General features: G+C 39.2%; 2 protein-coding genes across 3 annotated transcripts; both read left to right on the top strand.

The window, feature by feature from the left end:
• The first annotated feature begins 1,320 nt into the window (after positions 1-1,320).
• Positions 1,321-12,534, top strand: LOC148318327 (cyclic nucleotide-gated channel beta-3-like). Its single transcript, XM_088283582.1, has 22 exons — positions 1,321-1,434; positions 1,644-1,716; positions 4,863-4,971; positions 5,740-5,956; positions 6,002-6,085; positions 6,183-6,225; positions 6,497-6,623; positions 7,715-7,869; positions 7,978-8,292; positions 8,363-8,571; positions 8,646-8,696; positions 8,778-8,864; positions 8,955-9,019; positions 9,116-9,238; positions 9,363-9,504; positions 10,877-11,036; positions 11,155-11,252; positions 11,328-11,411; positions 11,474-11,592; positions 11,774-11,926; positions 12,046-12,196; positions 12,274-12,534. Exons 1-22 carry the CDS (start codon positions 1,321-1,323, stop codon positions 12,289-12,291), a joined length of 2,697 nt encoding a protein of 898 aa, XP_088139708.1. The 3' UTR covers positions 12,292-12,534.
• A 160-nt stretch (positions 12,535-12,694) lies between these two features.
• On the top strand, positions 12,695-17,841 carry cngb3.1 (cyclic nucleotide gated channel subunit beta 3, tandem duplicate 1). Of its 2 annotated transcripts, XM_088282331.1 has the most exons (18): positions 12,696-13,081; positions 13,238-13,379; positions 13,524-13,575; positions 13,686-13,849; positions 14,208-14,510; positions 14,588-14,796; positions 14,863-14,913; positions 14,986-15,072; positions 15,155-15,219; positions 15,357-15,479; positions 15,559-15,700; positions 15,854-16,013; positions 16,120-16,217; positions 16,556-16,639; positions 16,717-16,835; positions 17,155-17,307; positions 17,453-17,582; positions 17,676-17,841. In XM_088282331.1, the coding sequence occupies exons 1-18, from the start codon at positions 12,989-12,991 to the stop codon at positions 17,706-17,708; spliced, it is 2,208 nt and encodes a 735-aa protein (XP_088138457.1). In that variant the 5' UTR covers positions 12,696-12,988; the 3' UTR covers positions 17,709-17,841. The 2 variants fall into 2 exon arrangements, with proteins under 2 accessions (XP_088138459.1, XP_088138457.1); XM_088282333.1 differs by lacking the exon at positions 17,676-17,841 and having other exon boundaries at positions 12,695-13,081; positions 17,165-17,307.
• Positions 17,842-17,858: the final 17 nt, after the last annotated feature.

The following is a 17,858-nucleotide window of genomic DNA, read 5'->3' as shown; positions in this document are numbered from 1 at the left end:
TTTAAAAAAAAAATAAAACAAGCATGTATAGTTAGGTTTAAAAAAAAAAAAAAAAAAAAAAAACAACCATGTATTGTAAGGCTTTAAAAAAAAACAAAAAAAAAAACGAGCATGTATCGTAAGGCTATAGTAAGGAAATCATTCACCATTGTCCATTCGGATAAGGCAGTCCCAAATCCATTTTCAAGGGCAGGTGTCGCATCCCAGCAGGATGATGACGAGCTGGACAAAGTGGGCGTTTCTTGTTTGGCATGCAGTCAGAGCTTCCACGGAAACGGGGCACAGGAAGCGTGCGTGTCCGCGCGATTTGCTCCCCCGTCGCTCTGAAAGTGAAAAAGGTGCAAATGTCCCCACTGTACTTGGATGTTAAATAAGGTCAGCGGCAAATTCGACACCAATTATATGCGCATTAAGTCATTTATTGCCATTGACAGCGAAAGACGTCAAAGATCCATTTTTTTTTTTTTTTTACTTGGCTGGTAGTGAAATACAATTAGAGTTTCACCGCAATGCAGCTTTAAAGTTTGACAGCTCCATGTGGCTTGTAGCAATTAATAATAATAAATATAAAATAATATATTTATTTTAAAAATGTTAATTCATTTAAAAAAATAAAGATATATATATATATATATATATATATATATATATATATATATATATATATAAAAATTAAATAAATAAATAAAAACAGTGTCTATGGACAGTATGTTCTTTTTATTTACTTAAGTGTGACTATAGCGGCAGCGCCCAGAGAGTCTTTGATTGAAGTGAACCGGTATATATTTAAATGATTAAGGCTGACAAAAATAAAAGATAGCTTGGTATCTGAACTCTTTTTCCAAGGGCATCTCAGTGAGTTTCATGAGTATTTAAAAAAATAAAAAAATACATGTCACAAAATTCACTGTAGTTTACTGTTTTGAATAACATTCTGCTAAATTCTCATGGACAAAAAAAATATAACCCAAAAAGCATCTTTTTGTATGTTCCATCAAAGACTTGCAGACTTGTTAACCAAAAGGCTTGTAATTTGCTCCAACCTTTAATCCAAGCGCTACTGTGAGGCTTGTCTATGCAACATAATGTTTCTTTCAAAACACCACTTAGCATCAAAAAGCAGTGCTCCAATATTCATTCAAGTTATTCACTCCATGCACAGTATCCAGACACGATTAATGACTGTCCTACATTCTACACAAATACACACACACACACTTGTAGAGGCATGACAGAATACTCAACTGGCTTCCGCGGCCGAGATATAAAGACAAAGGCTTCTCGAGTTCTTATTCAGAGCAGAAGCAGCCTGAGGCCAGAATGCAGGCGAGAAATGATCAATGTCTCCATCTGTTGAGGGCTGCACAAGCCAAGATGAAGGACACACCTTCCATTGACCTTCACCCGCTTCCTCTTGTTCACATAACGACAGACGTGAGTTTATTTGCATTGATGGAAAATAACACATTGGAGTTGTGAATTCATCTCCCTTTTCCAGTATTAAAATATATATATTTTTTTTTACCTCCCATTGATGGATAATGGCAGTTTTTAATGTAAGAGGTCGACTCAAGTCACTTTTGTTTATAATGCGCCATTTGACAACATAAGTTCATGTCAAAGCACTTGAACACATTGAGCAGGTCAAGAAACAAACTTGGTGCCCGAGGCAAAGAAAAACTCCCTGCAGGGACGAAACCTTAAACATAACCCAAGGTAGGTAGGGGGAGGGTGGGGGGCAGTCTGCATCGCCTGCTTGGGTTTGAAATTGAGACACAGTGGAGCACAGGTGTCAAACTCAAGGCCCGGGGGCCAGATCTGGCCCCGCCACATCATGAGTTGCGGTCCACAAAAGCGGATTATGTGGCATAACTTCCATGATTCTTTCTCAAGTGTGCAACAAAATTTCAAATTGACGTGTAGTAAATAGTAATATTGATATTACAAGAAGGTTTTTGTTATGAAATCTTTTCCTTTATTATTATTATTTTTTTGCAGTAACTTGACCAATTATTATCATTGACTTTTTGTTCAAAACTACACTATAATAATGCACAATTTATATTTTTTTGGAGGGCTAAAACAGTAGTTTAACTCGGAACATCAAAATATAATTTATGTTAGTTATCGCAACAAAGCAAGCATGTTGATGGCTGCAAAACAATTTGGTGAGCTTTTAGGGGGAGGCAGAACAAGGGACAATTAAATCTGTCGACACTATTTATTTTTTTTTTATCACCAAACTTAAAATTAAATGCATTTTAACATTAAGTCGCCCATCAGTTTGCTTAATGTCTGTATTAATACGCTGTAAATTCAGTTGAGTACTTTACTCTTAAAAAAAAAAAAACTTCAATACCAAGAGGTGTATTTCAACACATCAGCCTGTGCCGGTGCAGCTAATTCCAGAACTATATATAGCAAGCTTGTAAGATTTTTCACCAACAGTTTGACCTTTTGTCATACGGAATGTGTCGTAATGAGGGGACCTGCAGCTTAATACTGACAGGCGAGCTTGAACGTGGAACGTCTGATTGGTGCCAAAATGTGCAGCTCACGCGGCGCCATTAAAAAGGCAGAATAAAATTGTGCTGTTAACATTCGGGGAGAAATGAAAAAGGAGTCAGACGTCACACGTCAACGTGTCATCATTGATGTCATCATCCATTATTTTTTTTTCATGTTTGCCTTTCTTCCTTTTGTTTCTTTTGTTCTCCTAACTCGAGAAGTGAGCGAAAGATGAAGTGCGGATGGGCCATTAATTACTTTCTTCCTTTTCCCTTCTTTGCTTTGTTTTGTTTTGCTTGTTTTTTTTCTTTCTTTGATGCTTGTGATGTTCTCGTCTTTGTTCTGTTGCGTTTCTTCCATTGCATGTGCACCTTGACTATTTATGCTCATTTCTTTTTACTTTTTTTTGGTTTCTCTCCCTTTACTTCCCCCTCTCTTTTCTTTTCGCTGTCAATCGTACCCTCCCCTTTTTTGTTCTTCCTCTGCTTCTCGTTTGCACGACCCTGCTAACTTGATATGAATTAACAGCATACGCACAAGAAAGCATCGCAACATTTCATACGACAGAGTGATGCCTCAACACAGTGAACATCATGTTTGCAATCCTGAAGTTGCGAAGTGGAAGAGGAGAAAAGTGCTGTATGCTATGCAACCTGATCTGAGCTAAGTGAGTGTGCTCCAGCAGTGAGTGTTGTGACAGGAGCAAGCATGCCACTCATTCAGAGCACCCTAATGTTCATACTCTAGACTGCTTGGCATGAATCCACATGGTACACCCCAGCACCATGTGGCTCACAAAAATACACAGCATGAGGCAAGAAAAAAAAAACACACACAAACACTCACGCACACAATTTACTCGAAATGAAAAAAATAAAATGATAGTTGCACCACCTACCGCAGAAGATGTACAATTGCACTTTATTGCAGTTCGCTGATAAAAGTATGTTCCCTGGGGAACAACGGGAAGGTCATGTATTGATATCGGTTACTTTTTGTTAACATGAAATATATATATTGCATTTTTTCTTGCTTGCTTTTTCTTTCTTTTTTTCTTTTTCTTCCTATTCTTCCGTGCCAACAATTTTCCCCGCGTGTAGTTATCGTTTTTTTTACAATTTAGCCTGAAAATGGATTCTGTCGGCGAAAACTCCCGTGAATCCAAAACAAATCCAAGGGACGTTTTTCTGTGCGTGTCATGCAGCTTGAACAAAATATATATAAATATATTCTACAGCTTGGCTGCAGCATTTTGTAAACTGACCACAAGATGGCAATATTGTAGCGTCTGAAGACGGTAAGAAGGCAACCGTTCTGTAATGATTTTGGTTCAGTTCCGGTTCGTGTCAACCCTTGTTGCTTTTGTTTTCAAAACAAAAGGGAGGTAAAAGAAAAACAAATACTGTTGTCTATATTCTTTCCAAAAACAAAAATGTAAAAACATAAAATTACTAGTTTTCCAATTTACGATTTGGTGCACGAATGAAAAATGAGAGGGGGGGTAGATTTTGATAGTTTGTGTAATCGAGAAGTTAATTTAAACCGGAAAAGAGTCTTTACCTGATTCAAGGGAACTTCACTAATTTCTCAATTTAGACGCGGACGTAAACACACTTCAAAATATCAGAACTTGCTTAGTATTGAAGCGACTTTCGTGCGGTTTTTTTTTTTGCAAATGTCAGACGTGGCTAGAGCTACCCTACCCCCCCCAAAAAAAAAAAATCTGTGTGAGTTGAAAATGTTTCTTTACTTTAAAAAAAAACGGTGTATTTTATGCATGTATGTACTTTGAAAATTAGTCTCCATTTGAATCGTTAAAGGGATATTTTATTAATGTTTCCATTTTCAGCAGTGAAACGTGAATATTTTGCCTGTAATGCATTTGATTACGTCATTATTTTTTATGTACAAGAGAGTGTCGTAAAAGGCAGACTTTCTAACTGAAATTAGCATCGACGTTACGGTGAATTATAAACTTGAAATCAACGCGCAGGAAGCCGTTCAGGGTGTTGTATACTTTTATTATAAATATTAATGAGGACGCAGTAACCAACAATACGACTGCGTTTGAATATGAAACGCTCTTCAGAATGCTAAGCATCAGTGATCTTTGTGCATTGTAACCATGGCAACAAGAGGCGCATCGTTTTCTTAGTCGATCGCTTTTCTTTTGTGTGGGCGTCAAATCCCTGATTTGTTTTGATTTTCAAAAGACGAAATAAACCTTTTCCACCTTCCCTCCCTGACTATTAAAGCCAACCCATCGACTGGAACCTCGAGCCCATTTTTTTTACCGCAATTTGTCCCCAATAGTAATAAAATATCATTTCACCATGTTTATTTGTATGTTGCAGATACTTTAGCCTACGGACCTAATGAATTCTTATTAGTGTTGATATTTTTGTACCACCAGACGCCCCTCCACATGGGACACCCAAAAGGGGAAAAAATAGCTATGCCATTGTGAATGAATGTTTTGTTTCTGAAGCAGACAAGACACGTGTTTTATTCAAGCACTTTATTCACACCACCAATAAAGCAAAGTCATAAACCATTCTGATGCTTTGTCATGTTCTTCTATTTCAATTGCAAACCAAGTTGGCTTTGCTAACTCCTGATGGAGGACATCCAGTTGTAGTAAACAGGTTGGGTGTAAGCTTATTTGGTAGGTTTTGCGTGTCGAACAACATTGCATCACTGGACAGCGCAACTGGAATCAAACAGCACATCACAAATCCCATACGTAAACCAAAAACGTGTGTTATCTTTATCACAATCATTTTATCAAATCCATAATAATTCATTTGCTTTGGCACATCCTGACCAGATGTTGTCTTTCTTTCTAATATGTACATAATATGTAATACAGAGCTGTGATTAACTGGTAAAAGATTGTGTGGTATCCCATTGTGTACCTTTTTTTTCCCCAGAGTCAAGACATTTAATAATTTACACGACTGAGTGTGGGAACCAGGAATAGTAAACGGAGTACTTGTGTTCTCCTTTGCACTAATGTACTAGTAATCAGTTTAAAAAAATTAAGATGAGCCACAATATGCATCAATTTTGATGGAAGACAATTATAATTGTGTGTAAATAATTTTTAAAATGTATGTCATAAGATTGAAAATGTATTTGTGACTCCTTCACAATTAAGGTACATCTTACCTACTTCACCATGCGTGTCCACATTTTCTTATGTGAGTGGCTCGTGTGAGCTTTCGTGGTCAGCCATAATCCTCTTGGGATCTCGTATGAGATGGTGATGGGCTTAGATGTCACTTGTGGTGGTGACGGGGGCGAGAGAATTAGTGATGCCAAAAGCAGCAACAGCACTGCAACCAACTCATTCAGAGCGAAAGAGAAGAAAGCAGCATCGGAGAGATCGTCCACCTCTTTGGAAATCAACACAATTCCCAGACGGAAAGGCAGATGCACCTTAAGATGCGTAGGTATGTTTCATAAATTTAAGGGCATTCTTGGTGGCCCGCAGCCTCCAGCCACCAGCAGAGCTTCTCACCCAAATCAAGACGCAGCACCGGCTCCTGCTCCACCTCCAGCTGCACCTGAAAACAAGGTAAAAAAATAAATAATTGTGAAAGAATTGCAGACCACAAAAGCTAATGAAATAGAATCCAATAACTGTATTTTAATATGGACATAATATATTACAGGACAAGAAATCTCCTGAAAAGGAAAATGTGAGCAAACCTCAGGGTAAGTCTTCTTCATTGAAATGAAATGATACATTTACGAGAGGAACGCTCCTGTTTGATTTGCATCGTGTCAAAATGATCATTAATGCAATTTCTACTTGTTTTAATAGAGCCCGAGCTGAATTTTAAAATACGTTTCTATGACACGAGTAAGCTGAGACGATAAGGTCATCATTGAGGATAGTCATCATTGATTGGTCATTTACATAACTATTACTGTCTTAGCCAATGCACTGGTTGGAATAGAAATTAATCAAATAAATCAATCCTAGCTCCAGTTCCGGCTGCGGCTCCGGCTCCAGCTCCGGCTCCGGCACCGGCTCCAGCACCAGCACCAGCACCAACTCCAGCCCCGGCTCCAATAACAACAGTGAACCCTGATCAAACTGAACCAGATGGGTAAAAAATACAATCTTCATCCTTGAAATTGTACTGTAATCAACACATGATCCAATTAAAAAAAAAAATCCAATATTTGATTTCAAATATAATAGAATTTGGAATATATTGAAAAAATGCAATAACAGGGATGCATTTGTTGTATATTTTATTTTCCCCTTATCAGTTGCCTAAAGTATACCAAAACCTATCATTGTATCGATGAAGAAAAAAAGTATCTAATTAATCACTCAGAGTGTAGTTAATTAATCAGATTGCCGGGCAAGATGACAGCGAGAGAGGGAGAAATCCCTCGGAGATGAACGCAGCATGTGAGATCTTCCATGCTCCTGGAGCAGCATGCATATTAATGAGAGGATGAACCCAAAGTAGATTAAAAGCTTTTCAGCTTTTGTGATTTAAGAAGCTCACCTCGGTCGCTTCTGGCACTGCAATATAAATCATTGGGTGACAGGTAAAGACCGATATAGCTGATCCTTGCACTTTTAAACACTTCTCTACATGAGTGGACCTGTTGTTCAGTTTTAATTAGATGACATAGATACGGTGACCTGTGGGTTGGTGCCATTTGAACGCTTCTGTGTTTGCCTAACAGCTAAATTCATCTCAGGTGGAGGCCCCCGCCCCCCTCTCTCTCTCTCTCAGGCTGTCCGGAATTTAAAAAAAAAAAAAAAAAAGGAAATTTTACAAACCACAAAAAACTCTTTGGAAAACACTAATAAACACTCAATATATGAGGAAAAAAATTAAAAATTAAACATCCCTTTCCGACAATGCTTTATATTTTCATTTATTTAAATTAAGCACACAAACGTGAACTTCATCCGAGTCCTATTCCATTCCACTAGGGGGCGCCATAGGCTCATCTTATTTCGGTCCTTTATCAGCGTCTTCCAATCATGAGAAAAAGTTCATTTAAAAATAAATAAATAAATAAGAAAACATAATTAGCACCAAGATGTGATGCCTAGTAGTTTAAGCCCATGAATGGACTGCGAATTAATTCATCAAAAGTTAATACCACGCTGTTGTTGTTTTACTATATAATGCATAATGAAATGTGAAAAGAAAAAAATATTTTCATGACTCAGAAAAGAGGACGCCCCCCCCCGGCCAGTCGTCATCAACCCGCATTCAGATGAGCAGCTTCGCTCCATAGTGAAGCGCATGAGAGAGAGACTTGACATCTACAAGGAGAAAGTGACCGACCAATATGCGTCATCGCCAGAGATCACACCTCCTGTCAGTGAGTACAAACACCGCCGGCTATCTGAATAGTCCGCTTCAACTTTATGAAGCATAAAAATCGAATAAAAGTTTGCAAAGTGATGATTCAAAATGTGTGTGCTTTCAGCACCGCTGTTGCACAAACACCACTACGCTCAAGTCATGGAGGAGAGGAGAAGGCTAGCGGAGGAGGAGCGGATCAAAAAGGAGGAGGCTGAGAAGAAGAAGAAGGAAGAGCAGGAGAAGAAAAAGAAAGAGAATGAACAGAAGAAAAAGGAAGAGGAGGAGAAAAAGAAGTTGGAGGCAAAGGAGGAGAAAGAGAAGACGCAAAATTTGAAGGTTGTTTTGAAGGAGAAAATGTGGACTTCTGTGGATGTTTTTCTGAAGCCCTTTGAGGACAGCATGGACTCTGTGATCGGAAACACTATCGATCCGTTTACAGGTGAAGTTCAAAACAAGAGTCAAGACTCTTTGTCGCTATTCGATTCAATTCCTTTTATCCGCCTCCGTAGATCGTCGTTACATTGCCTGGTTGAGCGTGGTGACTCTCGCCTTCAACTACAACACCTGGTTCGTCACCGCCCGTCTCTGTTTCCCCTACCACTCGGACTGGGCTATCCCTTACTGGTTCGCCATGGACCTGCTGGCTGACTTGATCTACCTCACAGACAGCATCATCTTTCAGTCCCGCAAGCAGTTTGTCAGCGCGGGAGATATCATCGTAAGTTCGCATTATCGCAACCTGAGGGAAGATGCTACGTTCTTGTTAAAATGCAATTTTTTTTTGTTTCACAGAAAGATGGAAAGCTGGCAAAGAAGAATTACAGGGAAACCGATAGATTTATGGTAAGGATGTTAGGCTATTTGTATTTTTTTTAATGACCATTGAAAGCTCAACTCATCTTATCGTCTTATTGACATCAAAAGGCCGACATAGTGTCAGTCTTGCCCTTCGACTTGCTCTACTTCCAGTTTGGATTCAAATCAATTTTCCGAGCCAACCGCTTGCTGAAGGTGAGTATTTCATTTATTTTTTTATTTTTTTTTATTTCGTTGTTCAATTGCTGCGGCTGTTGACGTTTGAAAAAACAAAACAATTCCAAGGTCGATACATTTTTCGAGTTCAGCGACCGCCTGGAAAGTATCATGGCAAAGGCTTACATCTGGAGGTAAGTTGGATGACAGCAACTCAACCCTTGATTTGTGGATAAATGGATGGCGAGATGTAAAGAAACTACTCTTTACTTTCTTAACTGTGCTTTTAGAGTTATTCGCACCATCGGCTATCTCCTCTTCATGCTCCACATCAACGCCTGCTTGTACTACGTAGCCTCAGACTACCAAGGCATTGGGAAAACCAAGTGGGTCTACTCTGGACTGGGAAGTGCGTAAGTATTTCTCCATTTCAACCAGCTCTAAAATCTGTTTTATGTCTTTGGTGTGTCAGTCTAAAGAAGAATCAGGACAGACAGATTACAGAATTGTATGTTCTTTTTGCTGCCATGGCTGCAGTTACCTCGCCTGCGTCTTCTATGCGGAGAAATCCTTGCTGATGATCGCCGAGTTGCCTTTTCCGGACACCATGTTTGGAATGATGTTTCAGATGACAAATTACCTTTTTGGGGCATTGTTTATGTCCATCATTCTTAGCCAGGTAGATTATTTATTGAAGTTTTTGGTTTGAGGCCTGTCAGAAAAGTTCCAGGACTGGTATGAGTGTCCCAACGCTCACCACTTAACGCGCACCGAAGAAAGCAAATGACGCAGGATCTCTTTTTAGATGTGCCGGTTGACCGTCTGGCCCACATTGAAGAGGAAAAGTCGTTGTCATTAGCTTTGGTTTGAAATATCTTTTGTGACACCAGCCTTGGAACATTTCTGACACTGCTTGTAATTTTATGTCTTGTTGTGGCCCGCACGAAGCAACTTGACCAAATAAAGGTGGGCCCTAAATTGATATTTTCGGTGAAGGCTTTGCATGCTATTTCTTTTGTCTTTTTCGATTGCTGATATTTGATTATCTTCAATCATTTTAAATAATTCCAGGATTTTGTTCCATATTATAAAAAAAAAAAGTTTTTAGATTTTATGGGGGAAAATGTTTCTACTGATGAAAAGCATGAAGTCATCCTTTAATGCCTTACCAAAGGAATGCAAAAGTGCACCAAGAGTAATTTTCACACAACCCCCCCAATGAAAATCCAAGTTTAGCTAAGCGGGAACTGATTTTATTTATTTATTTATTTATTTATTTAAAATTACACTAAATGAAATGAAATTAATTAATTAATTTATTTATTTAAAATTACACTAAATTAAATTACATTTATTTATTTATTTATTTATTTATTTGAAATTACACTAAATTAAATTAAATTTATGTATTTATTTATTTATTTAAAATTACACTAAATTAAATTACATTTATTTTTTTATTTATGTATTTATTTGAAATTACACTAAATTAAATTAAATTAAATTTATGTATTTATTTATTTATTTAAAATTACACTAAATTAAATTAAATTTATTTATTTATTCATTTATTTATTTAGTTAACTATCATACTTGTGATTTTTTTTTTTAAATCTATTTTCTAATTACCATCATGATATAAATTGTGTATTCATTCATGCAAATTCTCCCCAGGTACCTACGTTGTTACTACTATGCTGTCCGCAGTCTGATCAACATCGGGGGTCTTAATGAACCCCACACCGTCTTTGAGATAACGTTTCAGATGACAAACTTTTTCACGGGCGTCTTTGTGTTCTCCAGTTTGATCGGACAGGTAAAATAGAACCGGATTTTTCTCTGTATCGTGGACACCCAATAGAACAGAACTTCTCCAAATGTGCACGTCTTCACCTCAATAGAGTAGCGGTAGACAAGGCAAACGCATTTAGAAGTGACATTCGGTTAGCCCCATCACTCAAATGTTGCTCAATGGTTCCCTGTTTCAAAAAGCTAAATGTACTTGAAGAAATACTGTATTTTCTTCTTGCTAATGATTCTTTTTGCTTCAGATGAGAGATGTCATTGGTGCTGCCACAGCAGGGCAGACTTACTTCCGCTCGTCCATGGACAGCACCGTGGCCTACATGGTCACCAACCGCATCCCCACCTCGGTCCAGAACCGGGTCCGCACGTGGTATACGTACACATGGGATGCTCAGGGCATGCTAGGTAGGAGTGATTTCATTTTTATGAATAAATTAGATTTTTTTAACAAATGCAAAAAAAAAAAAAAAAAAGACAAAGAAAAAGCCATGATTACCTTAAACTTCCCTCCTGATGCCTCTAGATGAGTCGGAGCTTCTCGATAAAATGCCGTTGGTGATGAGAACCGCCATCGCTGTGGACATCAACCTGACCACTTTTCAAAAGATCGACCTCTTCAAGGTGGATGCATCTGGAAGTATTTGTAAAACACGCAATTAGTCGCATTTCTGACTCAGGATGCATATTTTCTCGCAGGGCTGCGACCAGCAGATGTTGGTGGATATGTTACTGAGACTCAAGTCTATCATCTATTTGCCTGGAGATTTTGTTGTCAAGAAAGTATGTTTGGGATGGATTTTGAGGAATTATCCAATGTGAAACCCGCTGCTTTTTTTTTGCAGGGTGACATTGGTAAAGAAATGTATATCATCAAGAGTGGAGCAGTGCAAGTGGTGGGAGGACCGGATAACAGTATCGTCTTTGTTACACTTAAAGCCGGCTGCGTGTTTGGAGAGATTAGGTTGGTGCGCTTGTTCATACACACGTAAATAAATTCACCATTTGTAGAGTATATATTAAAAGTAGAACGGTTAACTAAATCAACGGTTTTGGTTCATATCTCCGTTTGGTACACGATATAAAGAATTAAAGAAAAGAAATTGGATTTCAAATGACATCCATATATGTATTTGTGTTATCAGTCTGCTGCAGTCGTCCAAAGATGGGGGGAACAGACGGACAGCAAATGTCAAAGCCTACGGATTTGCAAATCTCTTCGTCCTCGAGAAGAAAGACTTGTTTGATATTCTCGTCCACTACCCAGAGTCGCAGAAAGTGCTGGCCCGAAAGGGAAGGTGAGACAAAGATTTGGCTTATTGCGCTATTACATATTTCAAGGTTATTCTCAATTCTGGGGTGATTTTGGTCATAATACCGTCACGTGAAGCGTACATTCATCTATTGTTATGGATAGGAAACTCATGAAGGCCAAGGGTCCGGCAGCAGCTAAAGTGGAAGAGGAAAAGAAGAAAGGTCTGGCACTTTTTGGTCCAAAGCCGCCCACGCCTAAATTGTTGCGAGCCTTCGGGGGAGGCTTTAACAAAAAATTGATTGAGAAACTCAAGGTAAGGTCACTTTAGACTTTACAGTTTGTTGAATTTCTATCCTGTCATCTAAACTTTTTGTGTTCTTATGTTCCTAGTCTTCTGCTGCCACTTGAGAGACACTTCAATTGATTTATTTTACAAACTCCGTTTTGGGAGTGTATTTTTTTTTGACTCTTTTATACTTAGAGATATTATATGCTTTGTACATTAACGTCAATCTATTGGTTGCATTCCGAAAAAAAAAAAAAAAAACATTCCTTCTTGTGTGACCCAGCCTCTGCAGTATAATTTATGCATAAATGTACTGAGAATGTTTAATAACTGGTGCATTAAATAATTCCGACGTTAAACTACAACTTTGCATCGTGTTATTTTTGTTGTTGAGTGCATGTGCGAGAGAGAGAGAGAGAGAGTGAGTGAGAGAGCGCAAAAGAGAGAGAGGTGCAGGACATAATCCCATTATCCAGATTGGGACTTTGTCTGACAAAGAGGACCAAAATAAATTTAGAGAGTTGATTCGAACTCCATTCAGTTCATTTAAAACAACGTCCTTGTCATTTCAAAATTCACGTTCAAATTAAGACTCGGGGTGAAAATATTCATGCAATTGCGAACCCTACAAAAATGATGTTAGCGACCGCTGATCTTGTGACGACGGTGCCAAGACAAGGCCAACGCTCAGCGGGAATAATTCGGGTTAAAGGAATTAACCACAGAGTCTCTCAGACGGGATTCATCAACCCGCCAAAGATTCTGTAAAGAGGAGGAACTCAGCAGATCTTTTGACAGCAGCCTGTGCACAACGCTGCCATGTTGGCGAGGTTAAAGATGTTAGTGGGGGCTCCGGAGCCTCCACTAACGCAGGCCGCTCTTGTGCCTTCTCCTGCAGCTCCACCAGCTAAGGTACAGTAAGCTTTGGATGACTTTGAAAGTTATTTTGGAATGTGGTCCGAAACATTTGGTTAACTTTCCATTTGGGTTGCGCCCAAAACATTTTCAGCAATACTAACTCAGATTCCAAATGATGGAGGTGATTCGGCTTTGATTTTGTGTCAACAGCCTCCTGAAAAGGAGGAGACTGCCCAACCAAAGGCAGATGCAAAGCAAGAGGAGAAAAGCAAAGAGGAAGCGGCAAAAGGAGACAACAATAAAGATGAGGAAAAGAAAGAGGAAGAACCCACAAAAGAAGAGCAAAAGTCAGGTAAAGTCAGATTGAATCAACAAACTGTTGCATTGCGAGTGACTTGACTTGTATTTACAATTGATTTATAATTCAGAAAAAAAATATTATATTGTATTTTTTTTATTATCATTTGGTGAAATACTTTTTTTTTTTTTTTTTCAGTTCCTGCCCCAGCATCTCCTATTAATCCTGTCAGTCCAGAAGAAGTAGGAGGGTAAGAAGACAGGCTGCTTTTAGCCTGGCTAAATCACCCAAGAATCTTTAAACATTATTGAACGCAAAAAGATCAACTAATCCTTTGTCACTTTTCAATCATGTTCTCAGCGAAGAGACTGCAGAATTACCTCCTCCACCTCCTGTTGTCTACTTCCGTTACACAGACGAGACTCTCAGATGGTGGGTCAAAACCATTCGGGAGAGAACAGAGACGGTGAAAGAGAAAGTCATTGATCCATATGCCAGCTCACCAGAAATAACCCCACCTGTCAGTAAGTACCAACAAAAACAATCAACACTTAAACACACGACAGGCGTTCTGAAATTCCTTCCTACCCATCGGGACGTCCAACCAATGCCTAGTGCGCATGCGCACTACTGCGCACAACGCCGACAGCGATTTCGTGGGAAGTTTGGCGCTTCTTTTCCTACCGGTCGTTTGTTCGATTAATAGTGGAGAGTACTTAATATTTTTATTTTCATTGAGTCTTATTGAATTTTCCATTGCCTCAAAATACACTGACGTGTGTTGAGCACATTACTCACGTGTGCCACACTCGTTTGATATTGCCAGTACGGGTCGGAAATTTTGGCAGAACGCCGGAACTCATCGCTTGTCTTCCTCCTCAGCGCCCATTCTGAAGAAGGAAGACTACCATAGACTGAAGGAAGAGGAGCGCATAGCAAGAGAGGAAGCGGAAAAGAAGAAGGCGGAGGAGGCAGCCAAAAAGGCAGAGGAGAAGAAGAAGAAGGATGAGGAGAAAAGATTGGAGGCAGAGAAAAAAGCAGAGGAGGAGGAAAGACTGGCAGAAGAGGCCCGGAAGAAACAGAAGATGTTCCCTGATATCAACTTGGCCTGCTTGGATGTCCTTTTCCGACCTATAGAAGAAAAGATGGACACAGTCCTGGGATGCACCATAGATCCTTTCACTGGTGGGTGCGATTCAAATACAGTAAGAGAGCAAAGAAATGCAATGAAAGCCCAACGAAAAACATGTTTGGCTCCTCAGATCGCCGTTACATCGCATGGTTGACCATCGTCGCGGTGGCATTCAACTACAATATTTGGTTCTGCTCCGCGCGTTTGGCCTTCCCCTTTCATAATGACACGGCGAACCGATACTGGATCTTTTTGGACATTCTGAGTGACCTGGTGAACGTCGTCGACATCATGGTTTGGCAGCCTCGGCTTCAGTTTGTCAAAGCTGGCGATATAATTGTGAGTGGTTATGATGATGCAATATAAAAAGATGATTATTTTTTAGAACGGATATTTCTCCCGCAGAAAGACAGGGTCATGACAAAGGAACATTATCGGAAATCGCCTCGTTTTAAGGTATTGTGTGTGAGAAGGTATTCAGTTCACAGAAATGTCTCCCTGATTCTCGTTGTCTTTTACTTCATGCAGAGTGACATCATCTGCATCCTCCCCTTTGACCTCCTCTGCCTATACTTTGAATTTTCGACCATTTACAGACTCAACCGCTTCATAAAGGTACGCAGGTCACCGATTAATCGTTCTTCTAGCCACAACTATCGTACATATTTCCCTTCTCGTTTATCTCTTTGCGTCACAGATTGAGTCTTTCTTTGAATTTAGCGATCGACTTGAGAGCATCATGGCCAAAGCCTACATCTGGAGGTAAGAGCTGCTGTCATTGTTTCCATTACTTGACATTCTGGGGGATGGGAAAGAATTTTTCATAAATATTTTACTATAATGTTTGTCAACGTAATTATTAATAATGTTTTTCGTGGTCTTACCTCTTTTCAATAAAGAGTGGCTCGCACTACAGGCTACCTGCTCTACAGCCTCCACCTCAATGCCTGCGCTTTCTACGTTGCGTCCGTGCACCAGGGCCTCGGCACCACCCTGTGGGTCTACGATGGAAACGGGACAGCGTATGCGCTCTTCATTTCGCATTGACGCGTGCAACATATACACACACGCCATCCTAATTTCGGACTGTTTCTTTCTCAGGTACATACGATGCTACTACTTTGCAGTGCGAAGCCTGATCAACATCGGTGGGCTACCGGAACCTACGACCATCTTTGAGATAGCCTTTCAGATGGCCAACTTTTTCATTGGTGTCTTTGTGTTCTCCAGCCTGATTGGCCAGGTCGGGATCATCTTTTATCATTCACTGCCAGCCGAAATGAGTGTATTTTTTGGCTTCTATACTCGTCAATGGCAGTGAATGAGTTAAACATTATTATTTTTTTTTTATTTTTTGTTGCTTTGGTGTAACACTTATCATCTTTGTAAATCATAGATGCGAGACGTCATTGGAGCAGCAACAGCTGGTCAAACATATTTCCGGGCATCAATGGATGGTTGTGTAGCTTACATGAACACTTACACAATTCCAAAGTATGTCCAGAACCGAATCAGGACTTGGTACAACTACACTTGGGCTGCTCAGGGAATGCTTGGTAAGCTCTCTCAGAACTTGATCAGGGAATTGTTCATAAAAATGACCAATATAACAAACATACGTTATCCCAGTCGGGAAGTTTTGAGAATGTTTATTACCTTCAGATGAGTCCGAGCTGCTGGATAAGATGCCTCTGGTGATGAAAACTGCCATCGCAGTGGACATCAACTTGGCCACCTTCCAGAAGATTGCTCTCTTTCAGGTGAATCGGCATTTACTGAGCAGACAAAGAGGCTTACACCGCTTAGGTTCAGCCTTCGATAGAAACTTCCAAAGGAAATGAATGAAAATAAGTGGAATCAATTTAAATAAAGGCGACATTGCAGCTCAGATAGATTGCAAGATACACGCTGTTATAAATCGCTAATCTGTGCGTTGCAGCTCTGCTTACCTTTTGGATTTAGTACTTACCCTGTAGTTCGGCGACAGATAAATATTTGTATTAAAAAAAAAAAATCAAGAGTCAATTTGTCCCCTTTAGAGCAAGATACGAGGAATATAGCCAACCTTTAAGCACCAATAATGTTTCTCTTCTTCCAGGGATGTGACCAGCAGATGTTGGTGGACATGCTACTGAGGCTCAAATCCATTATTTATCTGCCCGGAGATTTTGTTGTAAAAAAAGTGAGTTCAATTTACTTCATTTATTATAATTATCGTGACCAGAAAGAAGCTACTCTGTAAGAGACATCTCGCTGCAGGGTGACATTGGTAAAGAAATGTACATCATCAAGAGTGGAGCTGTGCAGGTGGTGGGAGGACCCGACAACAGTATTGTCTTTGTCACGCTTAAGGCTGGCTGTGTGTTTGGAGAGATCAGGTTAGTGCGCTTGTTCAAAAATGAGTTAATAGTATCTACTTATCTTAAATTAACTAAAGCAATTAAAAGTATATATTTATTTATAAAAAAAAAAATGCCACGATATATTGTATTATAAATATATTATTCCCAATTAAATACAAAATATAATTTTGTATATAACCAAACGCAGGTCATAAATTTTATTATATTTTTATTAATAATTTTTTGGGATCATTTAAGTGAATATCTGCTAAATGTGTTGTCAGACTACAAAATAAAGCATCATGTAAAAGTATATTTCAGGTCTTGTTTTTGTTCCGAATTATCTTTGTATTAGTCTGTTGCAGTCTGCCAAAGATGGAGGGAACAGACGAACAGCAAATGTCAAAGCGTACGGCTTTGCTAATCTTTTTGTTTTGGAGAAGAAGGATTTGTTTGATATCCTGGTGCATTACCCCGAGTCTCAGAAGGTTCTGGCCAGGAAGGGAAGGTGAGTCACGCCAGAAACACCCAAGAATCATTTTCCGTGAGGATTTTTTTTCAAAGCATTCTGATTAGTTCGATTAGATTTTTTTTTTTTTTAATTATTATTACTGATTATAAGGATATTTACGTCAATGCACATTTGTCGTAAGGAAACTGACCAAGGCCAAACCTCAACCTGGTGCTAAAGAAGAGGAAAAGCCAAAAGGTCTGACACTCTTTGGCCCAAAACCACCCACACCAAAGTTACTCAAAACGTTTGCCAACCTACGCAAGCTCGCGGTAATGTCACTTTTTTTTTAAGGCATAATCTTGATAAATCGATGACACGGGAGCAGAAGGGCAGACATGAGTAACCTGTTTTCATCTTCACAGAAACAACAACAAGAACAAAAACAGGGTCAGTGAGCCAGCCTGCAAAGAGGTTCGACTGCAACCGGATTCATTGTGGATTCTGGTTTCGTCTGAAACATATTTTTAAAATGACTATATTGCGAATTGTGCTTGAACCTGCCTATTAAAAAAACACAGTGAATGCGTATTTTTCAAAATATTGGG

Source organism: Idiotropiscis lumnitzeri, chromosome 19, assembly GCF_059441095.1.
Source record: "Idiotropiscis lumnitzeri isolate Australia: NSW breed Sydney's pygmy pipehorse chromosome 19, RoL_Ilum_1.0, whole genome shotgun sequence".
NCBI classification, from domain to species: Eukaryota; Metazoa; Chordata; class Actinopteri; order Syngnathiformes; family Syngnathidae; genus Idiotropiscis; species Idiotropiscis lumnitzeri.
Note: the sequence above shows the minus strand (reverse complement) of the source record. Positions and strands in the feature narration are given on the sequence as shown.

Excerpts from the sequence above, each read along its gene's own strand:
- LOC148318327 (XM_088283582.1), top strand. The coding sequence starts at position 1,321 with ATGCAGGCGAGAAATGATCAATGTCTCCATCTGTTGAGGGCTGCACAA. Across the intron at positions 6,226-6,496 it reads AAATGTGAGCAAACCTCAGG|CTCCAGTTCCGGCTGCGGCT; the intron begins GTAAGTCTTCTT and ends AATCAATCCTAG. Across the intron at positions 11,253-11,327 it reads AAAAGATCGACCTCTTCAAG|GGCTGCGACCAGCAGATGTT; the intron begins GTGGATGCATCT and ends ATTTTCTCGCAG.
- cngb3.1 (XM_088282331.1), top strand. The coding sequence starts at position 12,989 with ATGTTGGCGAGGTTAAAGATGTTAGTGGGGGCTCCGGAGCCTCCACTA. Across the intron at positions 14,914-14,985 it reads GGAAATCGCCTCGTTTTAAG|AGTGACATCATCTGCATCCT; the intron begins GTATTGTGTGTG and ends TACTTCATGCAG. Across the intron at positions 15,220-15,356 it reads GCCAAAGCCTACATCTGGAG|AGTGGCTCGCACTACAGGCT; the intron begins GTAAGAGCTGCT and ends TTTTCAATAAAG.